The sequence below is a fragment of the Mirounga angustirostris genome, unplaced genomic scaffold (genome assembly GCF_029215605.1).
Source record: "Mirounga angustirostris isolate CCGP_5_RB_7025 unplaced genomic scaffold, mMirAng1.0.hap1 SCAF_8, whole genome shotgun sequence".
In the NCBI taxonomy this organism is placed as follows: domain Eukaryota; kingdom Metazoa; phylum Chordata; class Mammalia; order Carnivora; family Phocidae; genus Mirounga; species Mirounga angustirostris.
This window is the reverse complement of record NW_026991716.1, coordinates 136,913,942-136,931,235: the sequence shown is the minus strand read 5'-3', so window position 1 is coordinate 136,931,235 and position 17,294 is coordinate 136,913,942. Positions and strand designations below refer to the sequence as shown.

Genomic DNA, 17,294 nt, shown 5'->3' with positions numbered 1-17,294 from the left:
TAATTAAAATCAAGTAATAAGACTGTCTCAAGGCCAAGGGACAACACTGAGCCCATCCCTATGCACCAGCGTGGGGAGAAGCCAAACAGAAGCACCGTGAAAGGGAGTGGGTGCCTGAGACCCCCTGCCCCCCACCCTGGGACCATCTCTCTGGGCACCTTTGCAGGCCTGAACAGGAGCTGTTCTCGGGTTTGCGGTTTAAGATCAACAGGGAAGAATATATGAGCAGAAAGAACATTGAAAGAGGCAAGACTCTAAGCAGTGGTAGTTCTGGGTCCCTTGCATCTGCAAATCACATGATTACTGCCCATTGAAGAAGATAAACTGACCAAGACGGAAAGAAGAACGGACAAGCAGTTCCGTGCAAACGACAGACAGTGGGCCATGCCTGGTGGGAGAGCTCGCTCCCAGATCTCATTCACTGGAGCCGTCCCACCCCCCGTCTTTGTGGGGCCATGGAAGAGGCTGCAGCACCTGCCCACACTGGTCCGAGCCGGCTCCTTCCCACCACGTGCTGAGCTCTGCCAGGTTTGGGCAGCAGTGGGGGTAAACTGAGCCAGTCCAGGGGGCCAAAGGGGGTCTCCTCTGCCCCCAGGAGACCAGAGGCCTGCTCTGCAGGTGGAGGGGTGAAGGGCCGGGGCTGTGGCTGTCCCCAGGAGCTGGAGACAGAGGTCCCCTTGCCGGTGGGCTTGGCTGGCCTGGCTGGTGGTGGGGAGAACACATGGAGAGGCATCCACTTACTTTTCATGTGGGTGGTAACAGACAGAAACAAATTTTCCACGGATTTATTAAATCCTTTAAACTGACCAAGCTCCTGTAATTAAAACAGACAGAGGAGAGAGAATGAGAGTTATATTTGGAGACTCGTGTCTGCCCCAGAAGCCTGCAGGCTGCTGCCCCCCAAACACTGGCAGGTGTGAGCAGAGTGCATGCGTGCGGGTGTGTGTGTGCATGCAGGTGTGTGTGTGTGCATGTCTGGAGAGGGGACCCTCTTACTCACCTTCTTTCCTCTGAGGTTTGACACCCCATTTCAGCAAGGGGCATCAGCAGTGGGGTAACATGGTAACAACTACATCCTAGGAATAATGACCGACATTTCTCTGGCTCAGGCCATGCTCGGGTAGACTCCTGCTTCCTTAGCCAGCTCTTGTATGACCCACCCCAACCCCACACAGAGCAGATGCCAACATGGCAAAGGGCACAGGACACAGTGGCCCATGGTGGTACCAGGCTCAGAGCACCAGCTTGGAGCCAAGGAGTTAGTTCTACCCCTCTAAGCAGGAGAGAGAAGAAAGAGGAAGCAAAAATGACAGAAAGGAGGTCACTTTTCCCTTCAAGTCCCATCCCTCCATCCCTCCCCATCCCCATCCCCATCCCTCCTTCCATCCACTCCTCCATCCATCCATCTATCCATCCATCCACCCCTCCGTCCATCCATCCCTCCATCCATACATCCCTCCATCCACCCTTCTGTCCATCTTCCCATCTACCCATCGATTCCTCCATCTATCCACCCCTCCATCCATCCATCCATCATCCATCCATCCATCCCTCCATCCATCCATCCCTCCATACACCCCTACATCCACCCCTCCATCCATCCATCCACCCCTCCATCCATCCACCCCTCCATCCATCCACTCCTCTGTCAATCTTCCCATCTATCTATCCACCCCTCCATCCATCCATCCACCCCTCCGTCCATCCATCCATCCCTCCATCCATATACCCCTCCATACACCCCTCCCTCCATCCATCCATCTATCTGTCATCCATCTGTCCATCCATCTGTCCGTCCCTCCCTCCATCCATTCCTCCATCCATACACGCCTCCATACACCCATCCCTCCATCCATACACCCCTCCATCCACCCATCCCTCCATCCATACACCCCTCCATCTATCCGTCCATCTACCCGTCATCCATCCATCCATCCATCCCTCCATCCATCCACCCCTCCGTCCACCCATCCCTCCATCCACACACCCTGCCTCATCCACCCCTCCATCCATCCATCCACTCCTCTGTCCATCCATCTATCCTCCATCCATCCATCCCTCCATTCATATACCCCTCCATCCATCCATCCCTCCATCCATACACCCCTCCATCCATCCATCATCTATCATCCATCCATCTGTCCATCCATCTATCTGTCCCTCCCTCTACCCTTCCAACCATCCATCCCTCCATCTAACTATTCATCCCTCTATTCATCCCACCCTCCCCTCTCTACCCACTCTTCTCTCCCTCTATCCCTCCATCCATCCCTCCCTCCCTCCCTCCATCAGTCCCCCCATCCACCTCTTCCTCCATCCATCCCTCCCTCCTTCCCTGCTTCCCTCCATCCCTCCCTCCTATCCCTCCCTCCCTACATCCTTCTATCCATCCATCCATCCCTCCCTCCATCCATCGATCCAGGAAATATGTCTTGAGCACATCCCTGCTGGGACAACTTCAGAGGATTTAGAATCTCAAGGAGAAAGTGGAGCAGAATTTTGAAGGTCATTCCAGGGACTCAGTTTGAAACTGCAAGAAGAATAAATATACTCTCTCTCTCTCTCACTAGCATATGAACATGAACATGCCTTTCTATGTACAGATATACTCTCTTTAATTCACAGAATAATAATAATGAAAATAATCAAGACCATGTGTTTTCATGGCACTTTACAGTTTCTAAGTACCAGCACAGACATTATTTCATTAGTTTCTCACACCAGCCTTGGGAAGCAAGCCAGAGGAGTATAACTATTTCCATCTCCCAAGTGGGAATCCAGGTAACTTCTCTAAGATGACACCACTAATTTCTGTGGACAGAAATGGTCCTGGCCTATTTTATGTTAGCATCTATAAATACTCAAAAGGTACACACACACACACACACACACCAGGCACTCCCACACCTATGAATCACACACCTGTGAATCAACCTGTATTTATTTCTCTTCACATCCCCAGAGACCCCCAACACACTGCAGCCTATTCAGACCCCCACACTCAAGAGCACAGGGCACACATAAGGAAGACAGCCAACAAAATGACAAGAGTAAAGTGGTAGGGGGTGGATGTGGGGCACAGGCAGGGATGTGGGGTGCAGGTGGGGATGTGGGGTGCAGGTGGGGACAGAGAGTGCAGGTGAGGACGTGGGGTGCAGGTGAGGATGTGGGGTGCAAACAGAAGGTGAGTCATTGTTAATGCAGATGATCCCATGGCCCCCAAAGCATAGTGGGAGCACAGACACTGGGCAGGCCCAGCACTTCTGGCCTCCATTCTCTGCCGCCCTCCATGGCCTGCTTCTGCTACAGGCGGATCCCTTTGCTCCGACGACCTTGGCCCAACCTCTGAGACCCCGTTCTTCCTCTGCCTCTCTCCCACTGCGCCTTCCCCAGGGAGGCACACAGAACAGACACATTACCCTGTTCGAGCTGCTACTGCATTGGCTTTCGCTCAGAGGAGGTGGGGTAGGAGGAACCACAGAAATTTTGCTGCCAAGGAAAAATACAGGAATAAAAAACGGGTTATGAATGATCCAACTATTAGTCTTACAAATGCATGGGACTCGCCATCATCCTCTCGTTCACGTTCTCTTTTTTTTTTTTTTTTGCTTTTTGCTTTTTGCTTTTACTTCCTCATGTTTTAGAAGAGGATCCAGCGGCCCTGCATGGATCTGCTCCTCTAGGCAGGGTGCAATTTCCTGGTCTCGGGATGCGGCAAATGAGCGCCGAGCTGCCCCGTGCCCAAGCCTTGTGTGCGGCGCATGTCGTCTAAAGTAGCGCGGCCGCTCCAGAGCCCAGACCAGGTGTGTGTCCCCCGTGGCCGTGTGCGTTCTCTCAGCAGAAATCCCAACAGAAGTGCCCAAGACGCCATGCCAACATCAAGCATGAGAGGCATCAGAAGTTGATGGGGGAGGGGCACCGGGGTGGCTCAGTCGTTAAGCATCTGCCTTCAGCTCAGGTCCTGATCCCAGGGTGTTGTGATTGAGTCCCTCTGCCTCTCCCCCCTGCTCATGCCTGCTCACTCACTCTCTCTCTCTCAAATAAATAAATAAAATCTTAAAAAAGAAGAAGAAGAAGAAGTTGATGGGGGAGAAAAAAAAAAAATGAAGTCCCAAGACTGGAAAATCTCATAATGGGCCAAAAAAAAAGCCGGGGGGAGCTTTCAGTAATACTTTAATTTATTTGGTGCAATCAGGTGCGTGAATTGTTGCTCGCTCCAAGAGTGCTAGGTGTTTAGGATTTTGCATCAAGAAGTTAGATCTTGGGCGCCTGGGTGGCTCAGTCAGTTAAGGGACTGCCTTCAGCTCAGGTCATGATCCTGGAGTCCCGGGATCGAGTCCCGCATCGGGCTCCCTGCTCGGCGGGGAGTCTGCTTCTCCCTCTGACCCTTCTCCCCCTCATGTGCTCTCTCTCTCTCTCTCTCTCATTCTCACTCTCTCAAATAAATAAATAAAATCTTTAAAAAAAAAAAAAAAGAAGTTAGCTCTCCGGGTGCCTGGGTGGCTCAGTCAGTTAAGCGTCTGCCTTCAGTTCGGGTCATGATCCTGGGGTCCTGGGAGCGAGCACCTCCGGCTCCTTGCTCTGCAGGCAGCCTGCTTCTCCCTCTCCCCTGCTTGTGCTTTCTCTCTCTCTCTCAAATAAATAAATAAAATCTTAAAAAAAAAAGAAGTTAGCATCTCGCAGACCATGCCTCACTGCTGCCAATTTTATTCCACGGATGTCTGAGGAGTCAGTTACCAGGCATGATGTTGGAGATACGAATGATTCATAAAAGCAAATGCCTGGTTCAGAATTTCATTTAAAATGCCCTCAAAAATAATATCTCATTTTCGTACCACATTTCAGGAGAATTTAGGAAATAAAACCTTTAGTGAGAAACTGCTCTGCTAGCTCCCAAGAAGGCCCTTCATAAGAATCTGGAAAGATCTCTGTTTCAATCTTTTCCAGGCACTTTATCATTTAAAAAAAAAAAAAAGTCACATTCCAGAGCAGCCACGTCTGAAAGTCAGGAGATCTAGAAGTTCTTTCAGCGTCCTTTTTTCCCCAGGCCAGGGGAGGGCCAGGACGGTCTGCCCTCGTACAGCACTCACCTCAGCTCCTGATAAGATTGCAAGAGCTTTGCTCCGGCTGTCCCGTGTTTGCCTGGAAGAGATAACAGCAAAGGTCATTCATTAGTAAGAAGACAACCTTGGTGATGCAAACACAGGAAGCAATCAATTAAAATTATTATTTTTCTAATACCACTTCTTGCAATTAAAAAGTAAAAGACCATCTTGGGGTGATAGAAATGCTCTAAAGTTCGACTGTGGTGATGGTCACACAACTCCGTAAATTTGCTAAAAACAAATTATATAATATGTTAAAAAACAGATGACGTTTATGCTCTATAAACTACAACCACAAAAGTTGTTAAAAATGCAGACATAAACACATACATACACATAATTGCTGGGAACGACTGCTTTTATTAAGAGTTGACGTAGGGTTAGATTTTCTAAATCTGGAAAATCTGAAAAGCAGTCCAAGCTTCCAAGCTTCCATTTGTCCTTTGGAAACATTTAATAATAGCATGACTATATTCCTTTAAGCATTCCTTGTTATGGGGATTAAATTAATCTGTTAAAAAATGTAATCTACTTATTTCTAGTTGTAGAAGCTAATAATTTCCTAAATAAGACCGCTTCTGATATAGTACTCTTTTTGTTTCCAGGCAAGGGGATTTTATGATGTATTAAGACCCCAAAAATAGAACTCTCCATAGTTCTGTGAACACAATGTTTCCTGGCCCAGTGCATAGGAAGAGGTTAGTCTGCCCAGCCCTCCTCCACCCTGCCCGACACAGGGCTGGGAGCCACCAAGCCTGCCATGCTGTCTAGCGCCCGTGGGGTGTGTGTGAAGGTTTTCATCCACCCCCAAGAAAGACCGACATACATATTCACATCACCTCCATCAGAGGAGAAGCAGGGCAGGGAGGACTTTGGCAGGCGGGGGGGAGCGGGGGGGGGGGGGGAGGAGGGAGGTAAGCGGCTCTGATATCAAGGCCCGAACCCTAAAGCTAGGAGGAAGCTGACCCCCAGGGGAGGGCTTCCTAACTGGAGCCGGCCTCAGGGAGTGTGTGAGCCCCGAACTCACATGTCAAGCTCTGAGTCTCCCTGTCTGTGTGCATTTGGGGGCGGGGGTGGATGATGGTGTTCACCAGATTCTGGAAGGCGTCCGTGAGCCCTCCCCCGCCCCCACTAAGGCTTCTCTAAGGCGGATCAGAAGGGCAGCCCCACAGGCCGAGAGGGGCACCTGCAGAACCCACACCCGAGGAGCCACTGGAAAGAAAACCGCGAGGCCAGAAGAAAAAGAGAACGACCCCGAACTGCTTCACGGTCGGTTGTCATGAAAGCAGAAAAAAGCAAGGCAAAGAAAAAGAAAAACTAGAGACACTGTGTATCCAGGGTGTCCTGGGTGAAAAGGCGGACCCCAACAGGGGACAGCGAGGTCGGAGCCCTCCTGGGCGTCGGCTTGTGGCTCCCTTCCCGCCCACCTGTCTGCTCAGATGCTCAGCATCTTGTCCCTGGATTGTGGTGACAGTGTCCCCAAGGCACAGCCACCAGGCACAGCGCACCCCCTCATCGATGCTATCGTTCTACTGCCGAAAGCTCTTCAGTGACCCCTTACTGCCATTGCCCAAAGTCCAAGCCCCATGCAGCGTCCCGGGGCCTCCACATGCGCCCCTGGCGCCCCCTCTCCAGCCCGGCTTCCCTGCCTGCATAGACATTGTCTACTTACTCCCACTTACCCCCACCTCACCTCCTAGCTCCCACTGCCTGGGCATTTCTACCTCAGGCCCCTACCTCCATCTTCAGTTTCAGCTTAGTCCCCCGACACCCCATTTCCCAATACCCCTCCTGAGGTCCCCGCGAAGGCCTGGCCACAAACGGCTCTCTGCTGCCCCCTGCTGGCCGCATCGGGCCTGGCCGGCCGCGCTGTGGGCTCCGCAAACCCCCTCCGCAGAGACAAGTGTTCTGGGCTCTACACAGTCTCTGTCCTCTGCCGCTGTGACAGCAGCCATGCACAGCATTAGGGTCGCTGGAGGGGAGGCGGGGGGATGGGATACCTGGGTGATGGGCACTGGGGAGGGCACGTGACGGAATGCGCACTGGGGGTTACGTGCCACTGATGAATCACCCAACTCCACCTCTGAAACTAGTAACACACTGTATGTTAGTTAACTGAATTTAAATAAAATTTTAAAATAAAATTAAAAAAAAAATAGGGCGCCTGGGTGGCTCAGATGGTTGAGCGTCTGCCTTCGGCTCAGGTCATGATCCCAGGGTCCTGGGATCAAGTCGCACATCAGGTTCCCTGCTCAGTGGGGAGCCTGCTTCTCCCTCTGCCTCTCTCTCTCTCTCTGTCTCTTATGAATAAATAAAATCTTTAAAAAAATTTTAAATTAAATTAAATAAAAAAATAAAGAGTGGGCATGTCTGTGCCCCAATAAAACTTGGTGGACATTGAAATTTGAATTTCATGGCTTTTTTACAGGTTGCAACTATTTTGACAATTCCAAAATGTAAAACTCATTCTTAACTCACAGGACATAGAAAAACGGGCAGGTTTGGCCCTCGGGTCCTACTGCACCCCCATATCGTTGCTATTCCAAGTGTGGGCAGCACCGCAGTCCCAGCTGGGAGCTTGTCAACAATGCCGAGTCCTGGGCCCAGCCCCGCTGCACAGAATCGAGGTCCGTTCGCTGAAGTTTGGGAAGCGCTGCCCTGTTTATTTCCATGTTGCTTCCTCCTCTATTCCCTCACTTGTTTCTTATCAGAGGCTTCCTTCAAAAGCCCTACTGACTTTTCGTGAACATAACAATGCACGGCACAGGGGCGCCTGGGTGGCTCAGCCCTGGGCTCGGACTTGATCTCGGCTCAGGTCACCATCTCAGGGTCGTGGGACTGAGCCCCACATTGGGCTCCACGCTCGGCACAGAGTCGGCCTGAGATTCTCTCCCTCCGCCTCTCCTCCCCCTGCTCCATCTCACACTCTCTCTCTCCAAAAAATAAATAAATAAAATAACCATGCATGTAACCACGGGGAGGAAACACGGAGAAAAGGATGCCCTCCCAGGCGTCCTGAGAGGCGGGGTGTCTGAAGCAGGGGCCCCGCTGTGCCGCTCTGGCTGCCTCATTGGGCCAGAGGCTGGGCGGAGGAGCAGCTGTGGGTCGGCAGAGTCCAGGCTTCCAGAGCACGTTCGAGAAGGTGCGGCCACCGTTGGTCAGCAGCAGACTGCACTGCGCTAGGCGCAGGGCTCCATGTGCCTTTGCTTCTTGGGTTGTCTCCAGGTGTCATCTCAATTTTATCAACGAAAACTGAGGCTCGGGGACATTTTGTAATGACAAAATACATACAAATGACAAACCTGCCTTTCGCACCATGACTTGCCTACAAAGCCGGACACACACAAGGTAGGGGGGAGCGGTGACTGGTACGCGGGGGTCTCCCATTCTCTCTACTTTCCTCACGAGGGAAAATGTTCATAATAAAAAGCAAGGGGAGGGCGCCTGGGTGGCTCAGTTGGTTAAGCGACTGCCTTCGGCTCAGGTCATGATCCTGGAGTCCTGGGATCGAGTCCCACATCGGGCTCCCGGCTCAGCGGGGAGCCTGCTTCTCCCTCTGATCCTATTCCCTCTCATGCTGTTTCTCTCTCTCTCTCTCTCTCTCAAATAAATAAATAAATAATTTTTTTTAAAAATTAAAAAAAAAAGCAAGGGGAGAAACAACCACTTATAAACCAATGGCCAATGCCCAGAAAATGCTGAGATTCTTCATTTTAGACATGCTTTCTATTTGTCCTGGGTATCTCAGGCCACATAAATCAAGGGACCAAGCCCGTGCACCGGGATTGGGGCATCCAGCCCTGGGTGTGAGCACCGTCCCTGCCCCTCTCGGGCTCCCCTTTCTCTCCTAGCCTGCTCCCTCCCCCCTGCAGCGCCCCCCACCCAGAGCACAGGAGAAGGAGAAGCCGTCCTTGGCTTGCAGCTCCCTGTCTACGTGGATACGACAAGTTGTTCTGTGAATGAACTTCCTTGACCAGCATCCAAGGCTGCTATGCATTGAGTTGTATCCCCTGAAAAGACATGTTGAAGTCCTAATCTTTTTTTTTTTTTTAAGATTTATTTATTTTAGAGAGAGCGCGAACAGGCATGAGAACTGGGGAGGGACAGAGGGAGAGAATCTCAAGCAGACTCCCCGCCGAGCACGGAGTTCGACACGGGGCTCAATCCCACAACCCTGAGATCATGATCTGAGCCAAAATCAAGAGTCAGACGCTTAACCGACTGAGCCACCTGGGTGCCCTGAAGTCCTAAGCTTTAGCACCTGTGACTGTGACCTTATTTGGAGTGTCTTGGTGGAGCAAGCTGGGGGGGTCGTTGGGATGGGCGCCAACACAATATGACTGGTGTCCTTATAAAAAGGGAAAATCTGGACACAGAGGTAGACACGCACACAGGGAAGAGGAAGTGAACACGGCCATGTGACAACATAAGCAGAGACTGGAGTGATGTGTCCACAAGCCAACGGTTGCCAAGGATGGCAGAGAAGCAACCGAAGCTACGAGAGGCGGGAAAGACCCTCCGCTGGCGCTGGCAGGGGCAGCGTGGTCCCCCGAGCCTGGATTTTGGACTCGCAGCCCCCAGAACAGTGAGACAGGAACACACTTCCGCTGGTCGGAGCCGCCAGTACTTTCCAGGGCTGGTTCCAGCAGCCCCATGGAAGGGCCGACAAGGTCCTCTATGCTTCAGGCCCTGCATGCCTCTCCGGGGTCTCCTTCCGCCACTCAGAGTATGTACCCCCGTCCCATTCGGAGGTGCTGGTGAAGATGCCCGGTGCCCACTAGACTCTCCTCTTCCATGCTCCTTGCTCATGTGCCCGTGGCTGCCAGTGGTTTATCCTCCGGGACCCGAGCTGTCCTCACGCACTGCCGTGCACACTTCTCTACCAGCCCTCTGGCTTCGCTGTCATTGTGTGCATCTGTGTTGGTCTCCCCGACCAGGCGGAGAGCACCCCGAGGACACAGGTCTCCTCTTACGCCTATTGGTGTCGCCAGCACCATCAGAGTATGTCGTGCGGGGGTGGGGGTTATAAATGCAACAACAGCAACCAGAACTATTTTAACACAAAGCATTACCTCCTCATTTGAACCGTACGACCAAAGATGTGTGAAAAGAAGGTCATCGGGGCACCAGTTGGTTAAGCGTCCGACTCTGATTTCGGCACAGGTCGTGATCTCAGGGTCGTGAGATCGAGCCCCACGTAAGGCTGTGTGCTCAGCGGGGAGTCTGCTTGAGATTCTCTCTCCCTCTGCCCCTCCCCACTTCTCACGCTTGTTGGCGCTCTCTAAAATAAATAAATAAGGGCACCTGGGTGGCTCAGATGGTTAAGCATCTGCTTTCGGCTCAGGTCATGATCCCAGGGTCCTGGGACCGAGTCCCACATCGGGCTCCCGAGCTCCTTGGGAGCCTGCTTCTCCCTCTGCCTCTCTCTCTCTCTGTCTCTCATGAATAAATAAATAAAATCTTTAAAAAAAATAAAAAATAAAAATAAATAAATAAATAAATAAATCTTTTAAAAAAAAAGGAGGTCACTATTTTTTCATGACCTGACTTACATGTGACTCACCCATTCGTTCACATCCACCGTGTCGAAAGCACGGGAGCACTTCACAGAGATAAGGAAGACACAAGTTCTGCTCACACCCAGGAGCTCCCGGTCCTGTACAGATCCGTGCACACCACGGAGCACAGCTGCGGTTTCTAGATCCAACACCCGTCCTGCATCTGGCACACACATGTCTGTGACAAGTCATTATCTATCTATGGACTACTTCTCCATCGAAAAAGAATAGGGATGAGGTACCTCATTTCAGGCGCTCACAAAAACTCCTACAGAACGGATGCTCATCTTAGCCAGGCTCCATTGTCACGCCCGGCGAGCGAGCTCACTGCACACTCACTGCAACCTGCCAGTGCCCTGGAGGACAGGCCCTGCTACCCAGACTCTTCCCACTCAGGTGACGCGGGCCCAGAGCAGCCTCAGTGCAACGCAGCCAACAGCAAATCATCTTGTCCGGTGGCCAAGCAGCCTCACGTCCTGAACTCTGGGATCTGTGTGTTATTCTTCTTCCAAGACATCACCATTAACCTCCCCTGCTAGACCGTAAGGCCCCACAGAAACCCCTTGTTAGAGAAGTCCTACACAACCGTACAGCCATGTGGGATCCAGTTGGGGAGCTAAAAGGCCATCGAACAGGAGGGTGGCCTGACCCGTGACCACCCGTCTGCTGGTGCCCCTGGAGGGGAAGCAGCATCCCAGGTAGGAAACCACACTCTAGAATTCCAGGTGTGACCCAAAGCAAAAGACAGGTGGGGCGACCCCACATAGAACCTCCCTGTGAACGACGCAAACGTGCCCCTTCCTCAAGATAATTTTGTCTACCCCTAGGAGTTGGTTGTAATATATGGATTTTGTTAGAACAACACAGTTTGCTGATTCTTCCAGAAAAATCATCATAATAAACACACAAGTCTCAGATGTCTACGATGTGAACTGTGCCCCCTGAGCGGTGGCTCCCTAGTACAGTGCTCAACCTGCTCAACTGTATGTGACAGTCCTAATAGCTGGTCCACACTGGCGCTTGAGTATCCTCGAAATTCTAGAAAAGATGAATAAAACCAGGAGGTGAAAATAAACAAACAAATCACTCAATCAATCAATCAATCAAACCAGGATTTGCAGGGGGTACTGGACAATTACGGTGTGTTTTAGGACTTTTTTCTTTAATAGGAAAGAAAAAAATCCCTAGCACAATAAAGTTTTAAACCAATTTTTTTTGGCTCACATACATAAAATGGAAAATGTCTCAAAAAATTTGACCTAGAAATCCCTCAGCATATAATCATCATATCCTGTCATAAATGGTTTTGGAGTAGAATCCAGAGCCATTTTAAAATATATTTTAGTCCTTAGAGAAGCTCTGAGCTTAAAGCAGTAGGGCTAAGGCACTGCCCCAGGATGAAAGAAGATAAAGTGCACAACTGTGAATCAGCAACTAATGCCTTCCAGAAGAACAAAAATTAATAGTAGTCGATTTATAATCCTGTTGGCAGAAAAATCTCTCTCAGCCAGTGTCCTTCTGCTATGAGACATTACTCTTCTGCTTAGTTGCAAGAGAGAAAGATAATTTTTTCTCCTTAATTAAGCTCCCTATATTCTATCAGCAGAAATTCTGGATGGCTTCCACGTTAATAATAGTCACCAGGAGCTGGGCAGTAACTCTTCCACAAAGATACGCCTAGGGCTGACAAAACCACCAGCCAGGCTTGTTGAGGACCTGGGGACAACAGAATGTAGACTGCCTTCCTGCGTCCTTTGATTTTCGCTAAAAATTGAATGTAGGGTTTAGGAGTTCTCTTTCCTAAAGATTTTGGATATTAATCCCTTATCAGATATGTGATTTGCAAATATTTTCCCCCCTTCCATGGGTCGCCTTTTTACTCTGTTGACAGTGTCCTTTGATGCACAAGCTTTTCATTTTGATGTAGCCTCATTTGCCCATTTTCCTTCTGGTGCTCTGCCTTTGGCATCACATCTGAAAAATCATCGTCAAAGCCAATGTCATCTTTCCCTCTGTGTTTTTCTTCTAAGAGCTCTATAGTTTTGGGTCTGTTGTCCATTTTGAGTTAATTTCTCTCATTTGTGAATATCCAGTCTTTCTGGCACCATTTATTAAAAAGACTGATCCTTCCCCCTTGAATGATATTGGCACCCTTGTTCGAAGTCATCTGACCACATGTGCAAGAGTTTCTTCTGGGTTCTCTAGGCCATTCCATTGGTCTCTCTGCCTGTTCCCAAGCCCATGCCACCGCATTTGGATTACTGTAGCTTTGTAGTAAGTTTGGAAATCGGGAAGTGTGAGTCTTCTGGCTTTCTTCTTCTTTATCCAGAAACAAACAAAATAACCCAATTTTTCAAATGGGCACGGGACTTCAATAGACAAGAAAATATCCAAATGGCCAATAAGCATATGAAAGATGTTCAGCATCACTAACCATTAAGGAAATGCAAATGGAAACCCCAATGATACAGCCATTATGGAAAACAGTGTGGAGATTCCTCCAAAAAAATTAAAAATGGAACTACCTATGATCTGGCAATCCCACACTGGGTATATATCCGAAGGAGATGAAATAACTATCTCAAAGACATAGCTGCACTCCCATGTTCACGGCAACATTGCTCACATTAGCCAAGACATGGAAACAACCTAGGTGTCCTTCAACTGACGAATGGTTAAAGAAAATGTGGTATCTATTAGAAAGGAATATTGGGGCACCTGGGTGGCTCAGTTGGTTAAGCTTCTGCCTTCGGCTCAGGTCATGATCCCAGGGTCCTGGGATCGAGTCCCACATCGGGCTCCCTGCTCAGCAGGGAGTCTGCTTCTCCTTTTACCCCTCCCCGCTGCTCGTGCTCTCACTCTCTCTCATGCTCTCTCTCTAAAATTAAAAATAAATATATTTTTAAAAGGGAATATTATTCAGCCATAAAAAGGAAGAAATCCTGCCACTTGCAACAACATGGATGGACCTTGAAGGCATTATGTTAAGTGAATAAGTCAGACAGAAAAAGACAAACACTATATGATGTCACTTATATGTGGAATCTAAAAACACCAAACTCAGAACAGAGAGTAGAATGGTAGTTACCAGGGGTTGGGGGCAGGGGAAATGGGGAGCTATTGGTCAAAGGGTACAAACTTTCAGTTATAAGATGAATAAATTCTGGGAATCTAATATATATAGTCACATGGTGATCACAGTTGCCATACCATATTGTGACTTATAAGTTGTTATGAGAGCAGACTGTTAATGTTCTTGCCATAACAATGGCAAAATGATAATTGTGTGAGGTGAAAGATGTGTTAATAAACCTTATGTGGTAAATGTTTTGCAATACTTGTGTGTATCAAATCATCAAAACAAAATCCATACACAGAATAGAATAAGTGTCAGGCTGGTAGATGCCTAATTAATACTGAGGGAATGAGTTAAAAGAAAAAAAAAACACAGTGAAATACTACTTCATGCCCATTAGAATGGCTATTATTTAAAAAAAAAACAAAAAAACAGAAAATAACAAGTATCCACATGGATACGGAGAAGCTGGAACCCTGCACGTTGCTTGTGGAACATAAAATGGGCGGCCACTGCAGAAAACAGTATGGTGGTCACTCAAGACATGAAATACAGAACTACCACGTGACCCAGCAATGCCACATCTGGGTATAAACACAAAAGAACTGACAGCAGGAACTTAAACAGGTATTTGCACGCCCATGTTCATGGCCACACTGGTCACGACAGCCAAAATGTGGAAACCACCCAAGTACCCCCACCCCCGGGGGATGAAAGGATAAACACAATGCAGTAGATACACACAATGGAATTTCATTTGGTCTTAAAAAGGAAGAAAATTCTGACACATGCTACCACATGGATGGACCCTGAAGACATCATAAGTGAAATAAGAAAGACATGAAAGGACAAATGGACTATGTTTCCACTTACACGGGGTACCTAGCATGGTCCACCTCATAGAGCCAGAAAGCAGAATGGCAGTCACCGGGGCTGGCTGGGAGGGAGGACCGGACAGTTAGCGTTTAATGGCAAAGAGAGATTCGGCTTTGTGAGATGAAAAAGTCCTGGAGACGGTTGGTGGTAATGATTGCACAACACTGTGAACGTGCTTGGTGCGGCTGAACTCTACACTCACAAATGGTTAAAATGGTGACTTTTATGGTATGTCTATTCTACTGCAATAAAATGATGAGCATGGAGTTCTTAAATACAAAATGATTTCTCAATTAAATATGTAGGGGTCTAGGGGCACCTGGGTGGCTCAGTCGTTAAGCGTCTGCCTTCGGCTCAGGTCATGATCCCAGGGTCCTGGGATCGAGCCCCGCATCGGGCTCCCTGCTCCACGGGAAGCCTGTTTTTCCCTCTCCCTCTCCCTCTCCCCCTGCTTGTGATCCTGCTCTGTGTCTCTCTCTGTCAAATAAATAAATAAAATCTTTAAAAAAAAAAATATGTAGGGGTCTAGTCTTTTCAAAAAATGTATTCACACAAGGAGATAGCTTAACGTCCAATGGTCAAGATACTCCCCAGAAACTACCCTAACCAATAATTTGGTCTCAACATATGAACACATGGATTCTTAACTCAGAAATTCTATTCAGTTCAATGATTTTACCTTGGTTTCCCATTCTGTTCATAAGCAGGGAAATAATGATGCTTACCAAAATGCCATCACATTACCTGCCTATCACACAGAGCTGGGACCAGCAAACTTTCTGCAAAGGGTCAAGTTAAAAAAGTGTAGGCTTTGCCAGACATACGATCTCTGTTGCAACCGCTCGACCATTGTACTGCAAAGTTGGCCATAGACAGAAAGGAGCTAGCATGGCTGTGTTCCAATAAAACTTTATACAAACAGCTGGTGGGCCACATTTGGGCTGCGTGCTGTAGTTTGCCAACCCCCAACGGAGCAGGGAGTATTAAGTAAAATAAAACACTGACTAGCCTAATAACTAGCCCATGTAATCACGGTTTCCCCTCCATGTTAAAAGCAATGGATCAAAATAGGGAGGTAGTCATGACAACTCAGGACCAAAAATGTAAACTGCCGAGGGTGGTCTCATCCTGGAGGGCAGTGGAGAGGGTGCAGAGGACAGTGGTAGAGGAAGAGAGACGCAGAAATGGTCCAGGTAGGAACACCGGCACTCAGAAAGCAGCAGGGATAGTCAAGCGGCCTGGGGGGACATCTGAGATAGAATACGGGGTAAAAAAGATCTGGGTTGAGTTGATGTATTCAAAGCACCTTGGACAATCTAAACAATTCAATTTTTGAGTTGCTACTGTGAACAAAGCCAAAGGCATCATGAAATCAAAGATGGCTATACTCAAGAACCTGCCTTCAGAAGACTATTACCTAGAAACACTGGGTGAGAATCAAAGTTTGAAGGTCAAGGGCTTACTTCACATGGGAGTCATAAAATCTGACCTGACAGTCTCTGTTCTGATTTAAATGGACGGGTCTGAAAATCTGTCTGGGACACGGCGAGCAATCCAATCAGCTGGGAAAATCACCTCTAGGGCTCACACCCCCTCCTGTGGGTTTGTGTTCAATTTGTCTTTCCTCTGAAGGAGAGCAGTGAGAAGGAAATATTCAAGAGATAAGATGCCACATTTTCTTTTAAATAAGACAAAGCCATATACAAAATTATGTATCTGGGAAATAAACATGATTTCATAAAGACGCCCTCTCATGAACATAAGTACATCAACTAGGCAGTTGGTCTGTAACCTCCAGAAAGCTTTCCTCAATCATCCTTGCAAAATCCACCTGCTGAATTGCACGGGTGGGAGGTCTTTACTGAGCCAACAAGCAGAGAGGCAATCAAGGCAGGGCTTTGTGATAGGGTCACCCCTTTTTACTCATACCTCCTTCTTGCAATCCGTGAGCCTGAGTCCTCCAACCCCCAGACAGCCAGTCCTGCCAGCTCTTCTCAAAGCCCTGCAATCAGATGGGCCATATCCAAGCTGCCCGTGTAGAAGAAGAGAGCTCCAAAAAGTCACATGAATGAAATCACACTCCTGGGAGGGGGTGATAAAACTTCTTTTCCTTCATGATTATGAGACATAATATGGTCCTGGATAGCTATATCATGGATCATTGAGACCATTATCAGAAGCTATATTAATAGGGGCGCCTGGGTGGCTCGGTCGTTAAGCGTCTGCCTTCGGCTCAGGTCATGATCCTGGGGTCCTGGGATCGAGCCCCACATCAGGCTCTCTGCTCAGCCGGGGAGCCTGCTTCTCCCTCTCCCACTCCTCCTGCTTGTGTTCCCTCTCTTGCTGTGTCTCTCTCTGTTAAATAAATAAATAAAATCTTAAAAAAAATAAAAAGCTATATTAAGGTACAGTCTTCCTAAATTATTTTATTTCCCAATTACTAACCATGGAGTGAAAGTCACAACAGATTGTTTTATATGTAACATTTAACCATTCTGAAACTTGAAAAAATATTAGTATTAAGAGTATTAGTATTGTCATCTTTCTGCTCTTAAACTCAAATATCAAGCAATAAAATGTCATGGTTGTCAAATAAATAAATAAAATCTTAAAAAAAAAATGTCATGGTTGTAAAAAAAACAAAAAACAAAAGCAAAAAAAAAAAAAAAAAAAAGTAAA

At 48.3% G+C, this 17,294-nt stretch overlaps 1 protein-coding gene across 1 annotated transcript in view; it reads right to left on the bottom strand.

The window, feature by feature from the left end:
* SYTL3 (synaptotagmin like 3) overlaps positions 1-17,294 on the bottom strand; it is a 94,650-nt gene that overhangs the window by 32,167 nt on the left and 45,189 nt on the right. Inside the window, exons 8-10 of the mRNA XM_045865830.3 lie at positions 5,091-5,142; positions 3,420-3,489; positions 742-814 (exon numbers count right to left, since the gene is read on the bottom strand). Of these exons, the coding sequence (XP_045721786.1) occupies positions 742-814; positions 3,420-3,489; positions 5,091-5,142 (195 nt within the window). The remainder of the gene's footprint in view (positions 1-741; positions 815-3,419; positions 3,490-5,090; positions 5,143-17,294) is intronic.